Genomic DNA, 20321 nt, shown 5'->3' with positions numbered 1-20321 from the left:
TCCCAGGAGAAGAACCCAGAAACTGTGCAACTCTCTGTAGATCTGTGCAACAGATATTATCCTCTATGTCAGAAACCACTAAAAAAAGGCTAAAATTGAAAATTTCTCTTTCTGCAAAATAAAAGAAGGGCAATATACTGCCTAACCCATTCTTGTTGCTTCAGTGTCTGGTATCTAATAGAAAATATTAAGCGAGATGTATCTGTCAAGTGAATTGAGAATATTACCTACCCTATGGGGATGTTGTGACAATTGACGAAAGCAGATTCTGGCCTGTATTTGAGAGCAGAAAGAATGATAACTTGCTTTTTTGTATAGCATGCAATAATAAGAATGAATGCCCTGGGTTAAGTAAAAAGGAAGCTTTATCTTCTAAAGCAGGGTAAGGAGCTGGTAGAAACTGACTCACAAAACAGGAGCCTTTCAGGAAAAGTAGAACTGGGTGTGGGGGTGTCTATGGCCTCTGCCAAGGAGCTGGAGGTTCATCTAAGGATCTGTGATGCCAAAGATGTTTGCTTTCTTCAGGGGTTCATTATGCTTTGCTTCATGTTTTTCTACTCTGAATCCTCTTGATTTTCTATTCCCCAGGAAGGTAGCCTAAGGAGAATCAAAGTCGGGACTGGAGCAATAGCATGGCGGGTAGGGCATTTGCCTTGCATGTGGCCAACCTGGGTTCGATTCCCAACATCCCATATGGTCCCCTGAGCACTGCCAGGATTAATTTCTGAGTGCAGAGCCAGAAGTAACCCCTGAGCATTGCTGGGTGTGACCCAAAAAGAAAAAAATAAATAAAGAAGAATCAAAGTACAACCTCCTTCCTGCCTTAAGTCCAGTCTCAGTGACCTCATCTACCAAAGCAAAAACCAGGAGGATTGGCAAAGTGCAGGCAAGTAGAAGTAGATTCTTGGTCAAAAAGCAATGGTGCTGGCCCTTTCCACACTGGTGGGCACTCCAGCCCTCAATTCCTAGAGGTAGCTTGAGCAGGAAAGTTGATGATGGGGTATCCTCTGTCCTTTTATTATTTGGCTTGCATGCAGTCCATCACAAAAACAATTGTCAACTACAAAAATGCCATTCTTTTCTGCCAACTCCCAGGCATCCTTCTCTGAGTGAGGCATCCAAGTATGTTGATTATGCAGCACAAGTCCATGGAACCCAGCAGGGCTAAATAACTCAACCAATGGAGACTCAGATTCACCCTATAAGGAATGATGTAAAGGAAAAAGGAAACCACTCTTTCAAAATTCTAAATATAGTCAAATACCTTCGCAACTCTCAAGGGCAGCTTCTACTGTGACAGTTTTTGCCTTTCACATCTAAATCCAAATGAAAGCCATCTTTCAAAATATGCCCAGGGCTGTTAGGAATTCATTTTCACAGTGGGCAGTCTAGGGGGGAAGGGGGGCTGAAGTGTAAGGAGTGGGAGAAGTCAGGGGTCTGTTGGCTAAGGGTCATTGGGGGCTCCACCCTTCTGAATACTAGCTAACCATGTGCCAACAGGTGATAGCCCTGGATTCTTCAGGTCCATTTTCCATGGAACTCTTTCTTAAACATTCTCAAGTAAAATTGCTGATTTTCTTTTTGGGTCTTGTCTCTCTAATAAAATACATGAGTCCTCACCTACACCTGACCACCAGGGGATCCCATGCAGCCTCCCCAGGTTAAATGATATCTTTTTTGGGGGGGGGACCACACCCAGCAGTGCTTGCCTGAAGGTTCAGTGCTTGGAGCCTGATGGTGGTCCTCAAGGGAACATGTGGGACTGGGGATGGATGAGGTGCTGGGATAGAACTCAGGGACTCATATACATTCTACGTATGTGTTTTACCACCTTGAGCCCCAATACACTCAGTCTTTACATAAGTGAGTTTTGACAAAATCCCATGAGAAAAAGAGAGGCTAGAAGGATAATATGATGCTCTAGATGACATATTCTGAAGTTTCCAAATTCTGTTTTTCTAAATGAGGGCCAGGAGGACTAGTACACGGATGAAAGTTTGTCACAAGTGGGGAAAAAAGGGAAAGGGCAGCTAGAACAGAGAAGGGCACAATGACAATGACAGTTGGAAAATGATCATTCTGGACAAGAACTGAATGCTAAAAGTAGGTAAAGGGATATACATGATAACCTTACAGTACCTGTACCACAAACCATAACTACCAAAAGGGGAGAGAGAAAAAGAGAGAGACAGAGAGAGAGGAGAGAGAAGAGAGAGAGAAAGAGAGAGAAAGAGAGTCTCCCATAGAGGCATACTGGGGGAGGGGAGGTGGAAAGAGGAAAATTGGGGACATTGGTGATGGGAAATGTACAGTGGTGAAGGGATGGGTGTTGGAACATTGTATGACTGAAACCCAATCATGGGCAACTTGCAACTGTTTATCTCACAGTGATTTAATAATGATAAAAAAAATCTGGTTCTTCTGACATTCTTCCTCTTATCATTCCTAACTGCCCCTCTCTGGATTATCCTGACTTATCACCTTCAATGTGAGCATACCTTCTTCTGGGACCCAGGATTTCTCTATGATACTGAAAGGAATAATGTCTGTTGAAGTCAGATCTTTCTTGCCAGTCTGCAGGCTCAGTGCTAGCAGTACTTTATCTGGCACTGATTTGGGAAGAGTGGCCCATGCGGGAAGTACAGAAGGTCTGGAAAGCATTTTCTTACACCCTGGGATCCTGAGAGTTAGTCATATGATTAACACAAAGGTTAGTCATCATCTTTGCAACACTAGTGCTGTTGCCCTTGCTTCTTTGGGAGTCAGTGGGAAATCCCCTGTTTTTGTAAGACTTTTAGATGGTCATAACCTAGTTCAGTAGGAGAAATAATGATGGTACCAATGAGCTCTCTAAAACTTTATTTGGATCATCCTCATTTTAGCCCCACAACCCCCCCCCCCCAAGAAGGATTTGTTTTTTTTATTTTTCTGGGCTGGAGCAATAACACAGTGGGCAGGGCATTTGCCTTGCACATGACCGACCTGGGTTCAATCCCTCCATCCCTCTTGGAGAGCCTGGCAAGCTACCGATGGTGTATTCAATATGCCAAAAACAGTAACAAGTCTCACAATGGAGACATTACTGGTTGCCGCTTGAGCAAATCGATGAGCAATGGGACGACAGTGCCACAGGACTATTTTTTTTCTGGACATTCTCAGTAGAGAAACTGAGACTCATAGGAGGTAAATGACTATTTCAAGGTCATCTGGAGCATCAACTGCAGATTCAGAGTCAAACCAGGTCTGTCTTCCTGAGCTCAGAGTTCAGGAGCATGACCCCAGGGTACACCAAGGTTCAGGTCTGGGACAGGCATTTAGCACTGTGACAAACACAGGAACAATTCCATTCATTACAAGTTCTCCACGGAGAGTGCTCAGAACAATGTGTGTGGACCCCACCAATCTCGAACCCTTAGCTGATCAGTCAGTGAGGGGAGAGCCGAAGGCTGACCCTGGGGCTCCGCAAAGTCTCAGTGAAGCAACATTAACATTTCCAGAAAACACCCCCACTTATTCTTCTTTCTGAAAAAGGCGGCCACTCCTTTGAAGCTGGAGTATAAAGTGTGCTTCTCAGGCCGCCTCTTTTCTCCTTGGACCTTGGGACAGGCTCGCAGGAAACCTTCTGATGCTCCTGAACCCCAATGAACCCCGAGTCACCATTCTTCTCTAATTGGGGGAAACCGATTTGTTTTGTTCCAAAGCGCGTCAGAGTCTGCAGTGGGAGCATTGTGGCCCAAGATTCAGTCCATTTCAGCGTCCTTCATTAGAATGCAGGGGGGCAAACCCTGGCATCGTCAACTGGGCCAGAGGAACAAAGGCAACATGGAAATTGGAGCAGGCAATGACTCCCTCCATCTCCACTTTTTCAAAACAAGATTCCAACCATTTACTGGAGAACTTATTGTGTCCTTGTGTCCCATACAAAGAAACAGGAAACTTCAGAGGAAAAAAGGGGGCCCCTATTTCTTACATGGTGGCCCGGGGCAGTCGGGGTGGCTGGGGGGGTGTTGTCAGGAGGCTAGCCTGGCAAGCTGAGGAGGGGCCACTTCCTATTTTTTTTTTTGCTCTCAGAGGAGGTCACCTGCAAACGGGGGGCCGTCTTTCATCCTAGGGAGACAGCCCAGAGAGAGGCCAGGGGTAGGCTCCACTCTCTCCAAGAGAAAAAGACAAACCTGCCCCTCCATGTCTGAAGGGCAATCTCCCCTCAGATCCATGAAATGCCTCTGAGACGAAATCTGCTTCCAACTTGTCAAGAATAGACCTAGTTTCCGAATATCTGAATGGCAAGTCCCTGTTCTGAAGACTGGTGTTCATCACGGCTCATCTTGAGAAGTGGACAATCCTTCCACTACAAACCACTCTGGAACAAGTTCTCAAAATGCGCAGTCTGTGTATAACTGAACGAATGTTACGTACATTTGTACAATGAAATACTCAGCAATAGTGATTTCAAATGAGGTATTTCAACAGGCACTGACCTGAACAACAACAACAACAACAACAAAATCCAGGATGTGAACACTGAAATGAATACATATGAACTCATATGTATTCTCTAATCCACTTTTGTTTAAGACAAAATATTCTTATTTTTGCAAGACTGCCACTTGGCCTCATACCTCATTAATGTGAGGCCACTCTACATCACAGTTAAGTAACTATCAAAGCACTGATACCAGAAGCAGTATATCTCTCTCCAATAATGACAACCCACCTTACATCTGTACAACTTCCAGGTGGCCCTCTGGAAGAGGAACAGGGGCAAAATCTCCCAAAGCAGAGAACCGCTGGTTTAAAACTGGCATCTAGATAACTAGATTCTTACATAGAAGAATATCTGGAAGGTGTGAGCAGTGCTTTTGCTGGGAAGCAAAATCAATGTTCCTTTTAGATTTTATACGATTCTGTGCTGACTGTTTTCACAAGTCTGTGTTTCTCTTGTAATTAAGTAGAAAATTCATTTCTATTCTGCTCCTATGCACAGACATACTTACAGAAGAAAGAAAGTAGAGGGGAGCCGATCCCAAGAGATTAGGATAATCAGGATTCTCTGTGGAAAAGAATGACAGGCGAGCCTTCCTGGGGAAGGGAGATCCTCAAGAGGATTCCATAATGAGACACAATGGTATAAACAAAGTGCATCAATCAATCATCTGAAGTCTTGCCAAGCTATGTGGCAAGAACAATGCATTCAAGCCAAGGACCAGTGGCATAAAGGTGGGATCCTGGGCTCTGATTTGGAATTCAATAGGAAACCACTTTTATATTCTTTTTATTATTATTATGCTTGTTTGGTTTGATTTCTGGGTAGAATACTGAGAAGTTCGTTCTGGGTATAATACTGGACTCAATATATTCATAAATATTCTTGTTACAACGTTTGGACCAATTTCTTCTCTGCACCCTACCCCAAACCTCCTTACTACAATTCGACTACTGACATATTTGATATTTTACTTCTTTGTTTTGCCAAAGTTAATAATAGTCCTGATATTATGCAGTTAGTTCATAAAGAAACAAAACCAGCCTGCCTGCCTGCCTGCCTGCCTGCCTGCCTGCCTGCCTGCCTTCCTTCCTTCCTTCCTTCCTTCCTTCCTTCCTTCCTTCCTTCCTTCCTCTCTCCCTTCTTCTCTCCCTCCCTCCCTTCCTCCTTCCCTCCCTCCTTCTCTCCCTCCCTCTCTCCCTGCCTTCCTTCCTCTCCTCAAAAATATAAAACTCAGGACCTGGCACTAGTAAATACTCCAGTATCACTCTCTATACAGGTTTTTGACCCAAGGTAGAGCAACTTTTCCATTCTCTGCCTTACACCTAACACAGCAGACGTCAGCGAGGCTAAAAGCACAGAGCAGAGTATCATTTTGTAAGTAACTGGCATAGTCACACTCACCCCCTCTGCTGAGTCAAAGCCAAAGGACACATAGGGACCTACCACCAAAACTAAGGATCACATAGTTTCCAAGGAAACATCCGAAATGTTATTTTTTTTTAAAAAGCGTATGAAACTAGAATATTATTTGACTTGGCACCTTAGAGGCTGAAACAAACCCCTAGATGTGCTGCTGGGAGTGAGTGAGTGCTTGTTAAAGGTTTGGCTGGTGCTCTGTCCTTGAGTACTTTCACTGTTCCATGGATCCCTTTTCTCCCCACACCTACCCAAGTCAATGGTGCTTTACTTCTAATAACCTGTATCTTCAATCTTGTGGACTGTTAAAGTTGCCTGCATGGAAAGCCAGGTGTGAGTCCCAGTTGCCCCAGGTAGACCTTAGCCAATGGCAGGATACAGGAATGGAATCCCAACTGGCCTGTCTTAGAACCAGGTACACTCTGAGATGTACTGGCATCACAGTTCCCTTGCCACACCCTTACCAGCTTCTCCTGGGAGCAAGTCCCTAAGACACCACCTGCAAACACACTTATATCTCAGGAACTGCTACTGGGAGCCCTGCCTTGCTCCTTTTCTGTCTTTTCTTTGTTTCTCCCCAAATTTTAATTTCTTCTTCCACACGTATAGCATAGCGGTAGGACGTTTGCCTTGCACGCAGCCAACATGGCCGACCCGAGTTCGATTCCTCCACCCCTCTTGGAGAGCCCAGCAAGCTACCGAGAGTATCTCGCCCGCCCGGCAGAGCCTGGCAAGCTCCCCGCGACGTATTCGATATGCCAGACACAGTAATAACAAAGTCTCCAATGGAGACGTTACTGGGCCCGCTCCAGCAAATCGATGAACAACGGGAGGGCCTTTACCTTTACCTTTACAGGTATCACTGAGAGAGCTGATAGCTATAGTCCATGGTTCCTGGCAATGCCCCATACTCCTGTTAGAACACACACTGTACCCGAAATTTTGTTCCCAAAGTCCCTTGGTAGATAGTTTCTGCTCAGAGCTTTGAAGTTCCCCCCTCTGCCAATGGGTGTGGTTATGGGCAACTGCACAGCTGATCCTGATGTGGTGTTTGCAGATCTCTTGTCAAATACCTTTTTTCTCTGCCAGATAAGTGTTTTTTACTCAGCAGATTCTAGTTTCTCTGGCAAAGGTTTGAATCTAATATCAGAGAAGAGTCACGTCCTGCCTCGCAAGACCATCAATTCAAAACTTTTGCCTGCTTCGCAGTGGGTTATTTCTTTGATTTGTTTATTTGCTTGACCTGGGTTGTGGAGGGCTATTTGTGATTAGCTTTCAACTTTGATCTGCAAGAACTAGAGTAATTGGGTGTTTTAGGGGGATGGGCCTGGATAGGGTCCAGACAAGAAGAGTCAGTGGGGGAGCATGTGAGTTGTTGAAGTTTTAGGGAGGACTTTCCCAGAGAGTCATGTCTGAGGATGTCCATCATTGAAAAAATTTCTTTCCTCTCTGACTCCTATTCTGTACCACATGTTGAAATCTCAGCTCATCCCAGGCCTCCCCAAGAGTTAAAGAAGCCTGAAAGTTATCTCACCAACTCAGATCAGCTCCTTCAGAGAAAGACAAGTATTTCCAGAACCCAAATTCACAGTGTTCCTTCAATAAATGTTGCAGATACACCCAATGTGGTCCATATGTGCTATTCACACAATGATCATATAATTCATCATCCAACTCAGGATGCATCTATGCATGAGAAAGTGCCATTCATAATGATGCCCAGACAAAATGCTTACACTGACTCTGCCCCTAGGAAGCTAGAGCTCATGGTCACTTTGCCTATTTATGGTCCTCAGAGCAAGATTTTATTCATTTATCTTTTTGTTTGGTTGGTGGGCTTTGGGTTTGGGGGTACACTTAACAATGCTCAGGGATTATTCCTGGCAGTGCTCAGGGGAATGTATGTGGTTCCAGGGTTCTAACTAGAATCAGCCACAAGTGAGGCAAACACCTTTACCCTTGTGCTATGTGTCTGGGCCCCCCAATGCAGGATTTCAGATTGTACAACAATACACTGGAGTCTATGCATGAAGACCCTGGAGTATAACAACAAAATCTTGATCTTTAGATGGACAGCAGAGATTTAGACTCTGAATCACAAGAGACTTTATGATGGTGGATTCCTGTGTCGGTCTTATCTCAGAGTATTTGAGGTCACTGAAAGCATTTGAGGAGGTATTTTCAGCAGGCGAAGACTAACTAAAGCAATGGGCAGTTCCAGACATCCTGATTCAGATTGCCCTGAGACCCCTCACAGAGAGTGTTCCATTAGGCACTATCTTGGACAAACCATCCTAATACCAACAAACAACAGAGCAAAGGAGCCCCCTGACCTCCCTCCCCACCAGCCCTGCATGCCACTGAACACCCACTTGGGAGAGGCACTCACCACTTTCGCAGCGCTGCCCGGTGTAGCCTGCTAAGCAGGCACACCTGTAAGATCCAGTTTGGTCAAGGAGACAAGTGCCATCATGGAAGCATGGGGACGAAGAACAAGCTGCAAGAGATAAAGCAATTGCTATCAGCGCAGCCTGGCAGTGAGTCAACTTTCTCAGGAGTAGAGTCTGTCACCACCAAAGTCTTCTCAAAATGCCTGTAGTTGACCCTGGAGAGATAGTATGGGGTGAAGGTGCTTTGCAAACAGCCGATCCTAATTTGACCCCCAGCACTGTATGGTCTCAAAAGTAGTCTTTGAGCAGCACCAGGTGTGGCCCCAAATCTCCGCGTCTCCCACACCCAAATTTTACTTCTTTCAGTGAATTCTTTGTCACTGTCTCTGTCTTCCCATTGCTCATCGATTTGCTCGAGCAGGCTCAGTAACGTCTGCATTGTGAGACTTGTTACGGTGTTTGGCATATCAAATACCTCACGGGTAGCGTGCCAGGCTTTGCTGTGTGGGCGAGATACTCTCAGTATCTTGCCGGGCTCTCTCCGAGAGGGGCAGAGAAATTGAACCTGGGTCGGTCGGGTCGGCTGTGCGCAAGGCAAACGCCCTACTATTATGCCATCGCTCCAGCCCTCAGTGAATTCATGCTATTGATTTTTCATGAAGTCATTGGATATTTCTGAAGTCCCCAAAAGTAGGCTTTGTCAGGGCCTGAGAATGTAGAGCTGCCTGGACCCTGCAGCGCTGAGGAATCCTCAGAACACCTTGGCAGTTCCTAGGGCCTCCAGGGCTGCACCCAGTTTTCTTCCCTCTTCACCTGAGAGGACAACTGTGAGCCTGGTGGACAAGTGTGTCCACCCTCACAACTGTGTGACCTGCGACGAGTGACCCGCATCTTTGTAGTCCCATGTGGGGACAAGGGAAATACTTTCCATTCCAGTTCGATGGGCACATCTGAAATATCGCTTATATTTTTACAAATTTATTTATTTGGTTTTTTTTTTGCAGACTTAGAAACTTTCATGATTATGTTTCAGTCATACAATATTCGAGCATCCAATCCCTCCACCAGAGCCCATTCTCCACCACCAATGTTTCCAGTATTCCTCCCACCACCCCACCCTTTCCCACCCCCTGCCTCTGTGGGAGGCATATTCCCTCTTACTCTCTCTCTCTCTCTCAGGTGTTATGGTTTGCAATACAGTTACTAAGCAGCCATCATGTTCAGTCCATAGCCTGCTTTCAGCATGCATCTCCCATCCCAAGCGAGCGCTCCAACCATCACGAAATATCCCTTATTGTTTCCTCTTTCTTTCTTGCAGCACAGGTTGCCCCTGAGAACCCAGCCTGTGAAGTCTGGATCATAAGGCTGAGCTGGGAGAGAGAGTGAGTGTATTGAATTGAGAGCTTTACCTGGGGAACAAACAAAACAAGACCTTTCTCTTCACTCTTTACCTGTGATCTCCTCAAACACAGCGTGGAAGCCATCGAAGTTCTTGGAACCATCAGAATGGAAGAGGAGATGGAGGGAGGAGCTGCTGCTTCGGATGGGAGCCGGGCGCTCATTGCCACAGAAACGTTTGATGATCTGACTGTCACTGTTGTCCCCATCACGGACCTCGACATAGTCATATTGACACATGTAGTCAAACTCCAGACTCAGCATGACAAACCTGTGGGTGGAGGGGATGAGGGCAGGAAACAGGTGAGTCTGGGCCCCTACCAAGTTCATGGTCAAACAGCAAACCGGTCCTAGAATAGGGGGCCAATGGCCTCATGTCTTTGAGGATGACCCTGCAGGATTGCAGTCAGGGTTTCTTTGAATGGAGATATGTGTGTGAATGTGACTATGTGAATGTGTGTGTGAATATGTGTGTATGTGTGCGGGGTATCTGAGTATACATGGTGAATGTATGTGTAAGAGTGTGTGTAAGAATGTGTGTGTGAGTGTGTCTACACACTCAAATACATATGTTTGATTCAGAGAATCTATGCATGAGGGGGTGGAGAGATAGTACAGTGGGTAAGGTGCTTGCTTTTCATGTGGCCGACCCAGGGTCTATTCCCAACATCCCATTTGGTCCCCAGAATACTGCCAAGAGTGATCCCTGAGATCCAGGGGTATGCTCTGAGCATTATTAGACAAGACCCCAAAACATAAAAAGGGAAAAAAAGAGCTGCCTTTTCCTCTAGCATGTGTGGCTGGCCTCTAAGCCATGGAGCAAAATAAAGGGTGTTGGGAGGAACCTTCCAGGATGGGAGAAGCATGCTGAAAGTAGACTATAGACCAAACACGATTGCCACTCAGTGCCTCTTTTGCAAACCATAACACCCAAAAGGAGAGAGAGAGAACAAAGGGGAATGCCCTGCCACAGAGGCAGGGTGGGATTGGAGGAGTGGGGGTGGAAGGGATACTGGGATCCATGGTGGTGGGAAATAGGCTCTGGTGGAGGGATGGGTATTTGATCATTGTATAATTAAAACCCAAGCACAAAATTTGTAAGTCTACAACTGTACCTCATGGTGTCTCACTAATAAAAATTTTAAAAAATTGTAAGAAATCGTAAATAAAAACTATTAAGCACAAAAAAAGGGAAAAAAGAGAAACTATGCAAGAGTGAGTCCCTTCTCAGTCTGCATCTCTTGTCTACATCTGCTTGAATAGTCTCACAGTAACTTCTCTGCTCTCTAAAGACTGACCCTGTGTGCTCCATGATGTGTGCACATGTCTTTATTTCTCCTATTTATCTTTTTGGTGAGTCTGAGTGTGCAGGCATTTGGCTAGACTGGCAAGACCTTGAGGACAAAGAATAACTGTCTTCTTTCCCTTTCCATCTGCACAGAGCATGTAGCAGCAGCTGATGGAGAAAGATGGAGAGATGCTGAACAAGGACTCTGAGGAAATGACTGAGTGTCATTTGACCATTCAAGACTGGAAAAGGTTCATGCTGCAAGATCAAGTAAAAGCAACAAATCTCTCTACATCCTTCTTATTGATGGAAGTGGATGGAATACTGTAATTGTACAATAGTGGAACATTGTACAATGATAGAACACTGTAATTCTCTTCAGAGGAACAATAGCTTTCAGCCCAGATAAGAGATAAGGCAGCAAGCTGCCTATCAGAGCTTCAGAGTGTGAGAGAGGAAATCTGGAATTTGGAAATATTGGGATGTGTCAGAATAAATAGGCAGAAGCTCCAAAAACCTCAATTACACCAGATAAGGAAAGAGCCAAATGTGTTCTGCCTACATCCCTGGACAAGAAAAAAAAAGATCAAAGACATTTGTTCTCCTTGTTAATTGCTGCACTATTGATGATACCCAAAATCTGGGTATCATCCAAGAACAGATGACTGGATAAAGAAACAGCGATGTATTTGTACAGTGGAATACTACCCAGCAATAAAAAGATCAAATCAGTTGGCTGGAATTGGAAGGTACCATGCTGAGTAAAATCAGCCAGAAGGAGAGAGACAGGTACAGAGTTATCTGTCTCAAATGTGGATTATAAAAACCCATAGTAAGGAAACAACAAATGGCCCAAAGCAAGAATCTAAGACCTTGTCTATAGAATAGAGCTTAGCAGGGCAGTAAAACAGGGATGTGAGACAGGGGAGTGAGACAGGAATGGTTAATTGGGGGATGGGAGGTGGGGAAGGACACTGAGAAAATGGAGGAGGGAAATGGGTTCTGCAGAGCTAAGTGTTGAATGTTGTGGGCACAAAACTCTGCCCAGTATTCTAAAATGGTGGCTATCAAGGTGGCTGAAGTTCAGCTCAGATAGAGAAGGGAGCACCAAATAAAGGGTGTTGGGAAGATCCTCCCAGGATGGGAGATGCATGCTGAAAGTAGACTATAGACCGAACATGATTGCCACTCAATTTCTCTTTTGCAAACCACAGCACCCAAAAGGAGAGAGAGAACAAAGGGGAGTGCCCTGCCACAGAGGCCGGGTTGGATGGGTGGGGGGATAAGGGGTGGGAGGGATACCGGGATTAGTGGTGGTGGAGAATGGGCACTGGTGGTGGGGATGGGTACTCGATCATTGTATAACTGAAACCCAAACACAAAAATTTGTAAGTCTACAACTGTACCTCATGATGTTTCACTAATAAAAATTTTTTAAAAATATATTTTAAAAAAAGAAAAGAAGGCAATTTACCACTACATAAATGGGACTGGAAGGTATCATGCTGAGTGAAGTCAGCCAGAAGGATCTCTTTCTTGGGTGGGGGAAAAAGAAGCATAGTAACAGATAACTGATGTCCGAAGGCAACAACACCTGAGAACTGGTCTACCAAATTGAGTTCATCATGGCAGGGAGATGGTGCAGGGATTCAGGCTTTATGGATGATCCTAAGAAAATAGCGAATGGAAGCAGACATTCTGTGGAAGATGTGGGATTGGAACACTGTATCCATAAAACCCTACCATTAACAAAACTGTAAATCACGGTTAACTTTTTTTGTTTTGTTTTGGGGTCATAACTGACGATGCTCTGGGATTACTCCAGTCCCTACATTCGGGAATCACTCCTGGTGGAGCTCAGGTGACCATATGGGATGCCTGGGATTGAGAGACTTGAACTCAAAAACCTAGCATATGCCAGACCTGCACTTTACCATTTGCGCTAACTTCCTGGTACTTATTTACAAAAAACTTACACCAAAATCTTTAAGGGGCATGATCCCTATAAACCCTACTCTATGTATCATGGTCTAACATTTCAGAAGATGCCTGACTTCACATCCAAGGACACTATTTATTCCCTGTGACCTTAAGAAATCTACCTTCACAGGGCTTTGGGATGTTTGAGAAAGCACGAGGTCCAGGCCCCCGCCAGCAAAGACCCAGCCGGCTCTCTGTAACTGAAGGAACTACACCATTTATACAGACATTCCTGCAGCCATTCACTCCTTCAGCAACCATGGGCTGCAGACCTGGGCTAGGCCAGGCACTGTTCTAGGTTCTGAAAGCATGGCAGGAAGCCAAGCTAACCGTCTGCTTTCACCAAGTCAAAAATGGGTAGGGGGACTGGAGCGATAGTACAGTGGGTAGGGTGTTTGCCTTGCACGTGGCCAACCCAGGCTCAATTCTCAGCACTACATATGATCCTCTGAGCACGGCCAAGACAATTCCTGTGTGCAAAGTCAGGAATAATTCCTGTGCATTGCTGGATGTGACCCCAAAAGCCAAAAAAAAAATGGGTAGGAGTGATCATGAATAGGTTTGCAACACTGTATTTCATGGTGAGCCAAAGAAAATGGGTAGGCATAAAATTTTTTATAACAAATTATTAAATTTATTACTTAATAATATTTATAACATCCACTGTATCAGTGTGTCACTGTCATGCCGTTGTTCGAGTGGGTGCCAGTAACATCTCTGTTCGTCCCAGACCTGAGATTTTGGCAGCCTCTCCTTACTAGTCTTTCCCAATGATTGGAGGCTCTTTCAGGGTCAGGGGAATGAGACCCATTATATTTACTGGTTTTGGCATATCAAATGTGACTCGGGGAGCTTGCCAGGCTCTGCCCGTGTGGGTGGGATACTTTTGGTAGCTTTCCGGGCACTCTTAGAGGCATATATATATATATATATATATATATATTTTTTTTTTTTTTAACTCTATGATCTGTTGCCTACTTTCTGAACTCCATCAAACATGGTGTGGTAATTATGGGCAAGGGGTAGGAAGTGTCCCATGATGTGTCGCATGGTCCTGAAAGTGGCCTGGAGAATGGTGGCAGTTGGGTAGTGGAGGTCGGCTGCGGGGGCTGGATCCCTTGGGGTGGGAAGGGCTCTCGACCGCCTCTCTCTGGGGCGCCCTGAGTGGAAACAGCCTGGCGCAGAGTCCATTGGCATGATTATGGGGGCCTCTTTTTATACTCCAATCTGGGAGGTGCAGCCATGAGTTCTGGAGGGTGGTTGAAAAGGAGATTATCTGGTGCCTGCAAGGTGTGGCTTATGGGTGTGACCCCTGGGTCACCAGAGACTGCGGGAAGCAGGCAGAGGATCTCTGTTCCTGGTCCATGGAGTCCAGAGTCCAAGGTCACAAAGTTCCACATTACCTGGGTTCCCTGGGACTTCACTCCTGTGTGAAGCTCGGCCCGAGAATCTGGAAAGTGGCTTGGAGCATGGCGGTGGTTGGGTAGTGGATGTAGGCTGCCGGGGCTGGGTCCCTTGAGGCGGGGAGGGCTCTCACCCGCCCCCCTCTGGGGTGTCCAGAGTGGAAACAGCCTGGTGCGGAGTTCAAAATTCCAAAAGTTGGAATTTATAATATTATATTTAATTAATTAAGTCATAATGCTGCACACTGATGATCCTCAAAGGCATTTATTCAGAGGCTACTTAGCTCCAGGTCACTCCCAACAGTGCTCAGAGGTCCATATGGTGCCAGGGATGGAATTAAAGGTTCTTTCAAGTAAGGCATGTGCTGCAGCCCCCTGAGTTATATCCCTAACACAGTTTCATTTTTTTTTTATAAATTTTGGGGACACACCTAGAGATGTAGAAGGCTTACTCCTGGTTCTGTGCTCGGAGATTACTCCTAGTGGGGATTAGGGGCCATATGGAGTGCCAGGATTCTAATCCAGATGGGCTGCATGTAAGCCAAGTGCCTTACCTATTGTACTTCTCTTTGATCCCATATTTTTTCCCTTAAAAGGCTGTTCTCAGGGGTCTAAGGCTACTTCCCGCAGAGATCAGCCTAAGCACTGCCAGTGCTGACAAGAAGAAACTTGGATAAGAAGAAACTTGTTTTTCTCTAATGCTTGAAAATACATTGCTCTCCTAGAGGAGAGAGAGACATTTGAGGAGGCAGCTTGGCACATGGAGATAGCTGGATGCACTGATCTGTTCGGAAAATACTTATTGAAAGTCCATAGCCAAGAAGATTGAAGATTTCCATCACTATTACTGAGTAGAAAAATAAAAGGTTAAGTACTTCTAAGTATATCCTTAGAAATCCTGAGTGAGTGAGCCACTGAGAGGTGAAAGAGAACACTTGCCAGAATGAGAGATGAGAGGCAGCAAAGGAAGAAGCACTTTTTCAACACCTATCCCTGCTCTATATCTGGTAAAGTACTGATATAGGTAGGGAAGTATCATAAACTATTACAGATCCTAGAAGGCAGCAGTGAATAACTAATTCAACAAACAGGAATCGCTTGTGCAATTTATTGGACTATGGCATAAGTAAAACTTTTTTTTATTATGGACTCCAAATCTCTATTAAAAAAAAAACTGTTTCTTTTCATGCAAGTGAGGGAATTGGCTTATTTGTCAGTAGAGTAGATGTTTTTTTCTAACAGAAAGAAATTTGACAAGCATAACCCCCAGTCTAGAGTGTAAATTATACTTTTTACAACCCTTCCATAAATCTCAGTCCACCACATACCCCTTGCTTCACCCTGGTGTGTTTTACTGCCCTTTGCAGATAGTTCATCGTTTATAAATTGAAGATTTGTGGCAACCTTGAGTTAAGCAAGTTTATTAGTGCCTTCCCCCCCCCAGCCCCCCCAACCATGCATGCTCACTTCCTGTTTCTGTGTTACGGAAGTGGAAGCCTTATGCTTTTAGGCATCAGGTTGTTGCACACTTGATTATGGTATCATATAAATGTCACTTTTATATATACTGAGAACCCAAAAACTCTGTGAGTCTGTATTGCGACATTTGCTTTATTATGGTCTAGAACCAAAGCCACAATCTCTCTGAAGTATGTCAATCCTGGGTGTCTCTGAAGACTTGGTAGAAATGGGTAAACTGCTCTCTATATTTTGTATTGTTGGCACTATTCTTGGGTCAAATCTATATCTGGTAAAGTACTGATATAGGTGGGAGATGTGTGCTGAAAGTAGATAAAGGACCAAACATGACGGTCTCATTTTCTGTATTGCAAAACCATAATACTCATAAGTAGAGAGAAAGAGGGGAATTGTCTGTCATTGAGGGAGGGGGAGGGGGAGGCCAATTGGGGGAGGGATACTGACAACATTGGTAGTGGAAACTGTATACTGTTGGGGCTGGAATAATAGCATAGCAGGTATGGCATTTGCCTTGCACGTGGCCGACCCAGGTTCGATTCCCAGCATCCCATATGGTCCCCCGAGCACCACCAGGAGTAATTCCTGAGTGCATGAGCCAGGAGTAACCTCTGTGCATAGTCGGGTGTGACCCAAAAAGCCAAAACAATAACAAAAAAAAAAACTGTACACTGTTGGAAGGATGGGTGTTCGATCTTTCTATGACTGAAACTCAAACATGAAAGTTTTGTAACTGTAGCTCATAGAGATTCAATCAAAAAAAATTACCCGAATCCTGTTGCTCTCTTGAATGGTAATGAAAGTACATTTAACTGGCTGCACCTTTTACAAGATCTTTCTATGGAATCAATGAGAAGTTAAAAAAAAAAAAAGCAGGGGTCCAAAACACATTTTCTGTTTTTAAAAACAAGGTGATAATGTTTAGTTCTTGGCATCAAGACTCAGTCTCACTGCTGTTTCCTTATAACTCTGACTTCCTAATCCTGACCCCCAGCCCCTTACCTTAACTGGATGATGAATCCAGGCTTGGCATGGATGGTCCATTCACAGTGAGCATTGAGGGGATAGCTTTCCAACAAAATCTGACCCTTTGGGGCTCGCAGAACCTGGCCACATCCTGAGAAGAAAAGAGAAGATTAAGGCCGGGAAGTTGAATCAACAGGAAAGAGATAGTAGAAGGTCTCCAAGAGCTTTTGAAATCAACAGGACAGAGAAGGAAATGAATATTTCTCAAATACCTAGCTATGAGCTAAAAAAAACTTGCACAGATGAATGCATTTAATCCTTGGGAAGGGAAGTGGTAATATCCCAGTTCTCCAGCTAGGAAGATGAAAAAAAACAGAAAGTTAAATAATCTGTCCAGTTTGTAAGTGAAAGAGCAGAGTTTGAAACCTCACTGCATCTGATTATCAGTGGAAACCACCGTCTTACCCAGCCCCTCCGGGGCTGCCATTCACCTGCCTGCTGCCTCGCTCTGAAGAGGCTCCGCTCCACAAAGCAATATCCTTGTCTGGAGTCTTTATTTGCATAAAGTCCTTCCATCTGTGTTCCCTGCACATCCTCTACCCCGCGAATATAACCCTGAAGCAACCCTTGCTGACCTTTTCTCAACCAGAAAATGCATGCATTCATTTATTCTCCGGGCAATTAAGCTATAAATCTCTCTGGTGTGTGTTCTGCATGTACAATGTAGATCAGCATATATCTGTCTTCCAAATAGCTGGATTGGATTAATGGTTTTCCATTTTTCTTCTATCTCCAAATCCTCTGATTTCAGCATTGGTGATATAGTGGTGAACATAGCTGCCTTTCAACCGATTTCAAACTCTTTAAGAAGACCATCAATTAAAAAATATAGATTAAGAGGGCTTCCCAGTGGAAGTCAAAGCTTAGTTTATATGGCCCCCAAGTTTTCTTCAAAGAATCACTAAGACTGAAAAGTCACTAGACTGGGTCACTGTTCAGTTGTATTTTCCAGTGTTACTAGAATCATATAAGATGCACCCTGGATTTACAAAAGAGTTTAGGAGAAATGATTTTGTAGGGGAAGAATAACTGGGTTGTATAAATTATCTGAATTGTACAAATACGGGATATTTTTATGAAAGGTGGCAAACTGCCATCTGTGGGACAAATCCAGCTGTGTGCCTATTTTTATAAAGAAAAATTATATTGGAACAGGCCATACCCGTTCTTCTCTGCATTATCTACAATGTTTTCGACCTATAATGGCAGAATTGAATTTTTGCAGTAAGAGACAATGGAACCCACAAAAGTATGAAACTATTGAGTATCTTCCCCTTTACAGGAGAAGCAGTATCATTGCTTCTTATGAAAATCCAGCCTGACAACAGACACTTTGGATTTGCATTCATATTCAATACCCGCCTAAGCCCCCAAGGACAGAACCCCACTGCTAAGTGGACAGTGCTCCTCTGCATACTGATGAGAGCACTATCGCTCACATTGTGTTTAGCAAGCTGGGAGGTCTGAGACTGAAAAATCATTGACTGGTGGCAGTGGGGACCTCCTCACTGGGTCCTAACTGCTGCTCTGTTGGGACTCTCATCTGCCATTTCCTACGGGCCTCTGCTCCAGGCTCTGCCTCCTCTCTCTCTCTCTCTCTCTCTCTCTCTCTCTCTCTCTCTCTCTCTCATTTCATTGTCATGCCCTCCATTATTGCTTCCTTTCATCCCCCCTAGACCTCCACCATTTGATGCCCCACCGGCAGCCAAAGCCACCTTTGATGTAAAGAATTCAGATCATGTGACTCCTCTGCTTTTGTAAGTGGTGGTAGGGTGGCACTGGGACCACTTTCTGAGGTGCTGGGAGCCACCATGGGGGTCATACGGTTCCAGGGATCGAACCCAGGACCTCAGACTTGGGTTACATCCTGTCCCCACATTTGTCTCTAGGTTCAACCCTTCAGAATCTAAGGCTGTACATTAGATAGCTAGGGCGTGTGACGATTACAAGTCACTAACTGTAAAGCAGCAATTGAAAATCCTTGGCTTGGCCCTGAGGTTCAGCATAATATTCCATGACTGTGTGGATGAAGGCACATCATTATCTCTTGGAACCCTGGGAAACCTGCATCAAGTAGGAATAAAAGCAGCATCTGAGATATATATATATATATATATATATATATATATATATATATATATATCTTGGGGAAGCATAAATCAGATGATGCCTGAAAAATTAGTCAATGCTCACCATTGGAGATGATGGTGAACAAAAATTTGAACTTGTGTCTGTCTAGTTCCAGTCCCGCGTCTCAGCTGGGACCTTAAACTTATTTGGGGGGTTTTCCTTATCCCACCCCATTTCATCTCCCACTCCATTTTGAAGCAGTGGGGATTTTTTTCTCCCCCCTTATTTTCTCAGAGAGCTCTGGCAAAGCTTTACCACTACCCCCTCCTGGAGGTGCACGTTTCTCCTTCCTGCTCACATCACACTCCTCACGCCCCCATCTGCCCATCTGCTGCAGGGCGACGGAAGTGATACGCTGGGTGTGAGAAACCAAAAAAGAAATCTTCCTGCACAGCCTCCGCCCCTTGAGACTGGCAACTTCCCAGCCTGCAAGGTGTTAAATCCCAGCTTCCTTAGCAAACCTCCTGCTGCAGGAACCCCAAGTTAGAACCAGCTCCCAAGCCTGCCAGCCTGCTCGCGTCTCTGTTCTTCTTCCGGAAGCTGGAATCCCAGTGCGACTGTGGTGGACGGTGAGGGACCTCTCCACTCAGGTTTCCTTGGCAAGACCCTTGATGCTTTGGTTGACTCTAGTACAGAACTCCCACTCCCACCAGGGGGGGCTCACACCCCTGCACGGCTAGCCCTCTGGTTTCCATAGGCGCTGACTGCCTTTCCCCCCACCCTCCTAGCAAGAAGGTTGCCATCCAAGCTGGAAACTTCTTGTTTCTTCATGATGCTGGGCCTTCTGACTCCGGAGGGGAGGGCAGAGTTGGCCCCCGGGCTGGAGGATGACTTCCAACCAACCAGTGACAAAGAGGTCACTTCTCAGAAATGCACTTGGAGGAAGAGGTATTGGCCAGAGCCATGAGGAGGAAGGAGCCCAGCTTCCCCCCACACCAAGGCACTCCTTCAGTTCCCTCTCCCGCCTGGACTCCGGGACCTGAGAGCAGGCAGACTCACTGCACCTCTCTGTTCCGGCAGAACAGTGAACACAGCCCAGTGTCCCCGCCAAGGAAGTGCTGCAGGCCAACCAAGCAGGTGGTCCTGAATGTGAAAGGCAGAGCAGGCAGAGTGCCCAAGAAAACGTGCTCAGACTCTCTGATGGGGTCCGGCTACTGCAGGGGAATGGGTGTGTGTGTGTGTGTGTGTGTGTGTGTGTAGGAGATGAGAAGGACATTTGCCAGTGAAATGTGAAACCAGACTGCCCCCTGGACTCTCAAATCACAAGACTTTCCCCAATACTCCCAGTGCTATAAGCCCAACGCTAAAGAGCGATCCGGAGAGATCCT

The 20321-nt window shown here is 45.3% G+C and overlaps 1 protein-coding gene across 2 annotated transcripts in view; it reads right to left on the bottom strand.

Moving 5' to 3' along the window:
* The window catches only part of PAMR1 (peptidase domain containing associated with muscle regeneration 1), a 97800-nt gene that overhangs the window by 22198 nt on the left and 55281 nt on the right, over positions 1–20321 (bottom strand). For both annotated transcript variants that reach the window (XM_056132706.1, XM_056132700.1), the window contains exons 4-6: positions 16840–16954; positions 9744–9961; positions 8292–8399 (exon numbers count right to left, since the gene is read on the bottom strand). In XM_056132706.1, the coding sequence (XP_055988681.1) occupies positions 8292–8399; positions 9744–9961; positions 16840–16954 (441 nt within the window). The remainder of the gene's footprint in view (positions 1–8291; positions 8400–9743; positions 9962–16839; positions 16955–20321) is intronic.

This window comes from Sorex fumeus, unplaced genomic scaffold, assembly GCF_029834395.1.
Source record: "Sorex fumeus unplaced genomic scaffold, SorFum_2.1 ptg000007l, whole genome shotgun sequence".
Lineage (NCBI taxonomy): Eukaryota > Metazoa > Chordata > Mammalia > Eulipotyphla > Soricidae > Sorex > Sorex fumeus.
The sequence above is the reverse complement of the archived record's forward strand: the minus strand, read 5'-3'. Positions and strand labels throughout refer to the sequence as shown.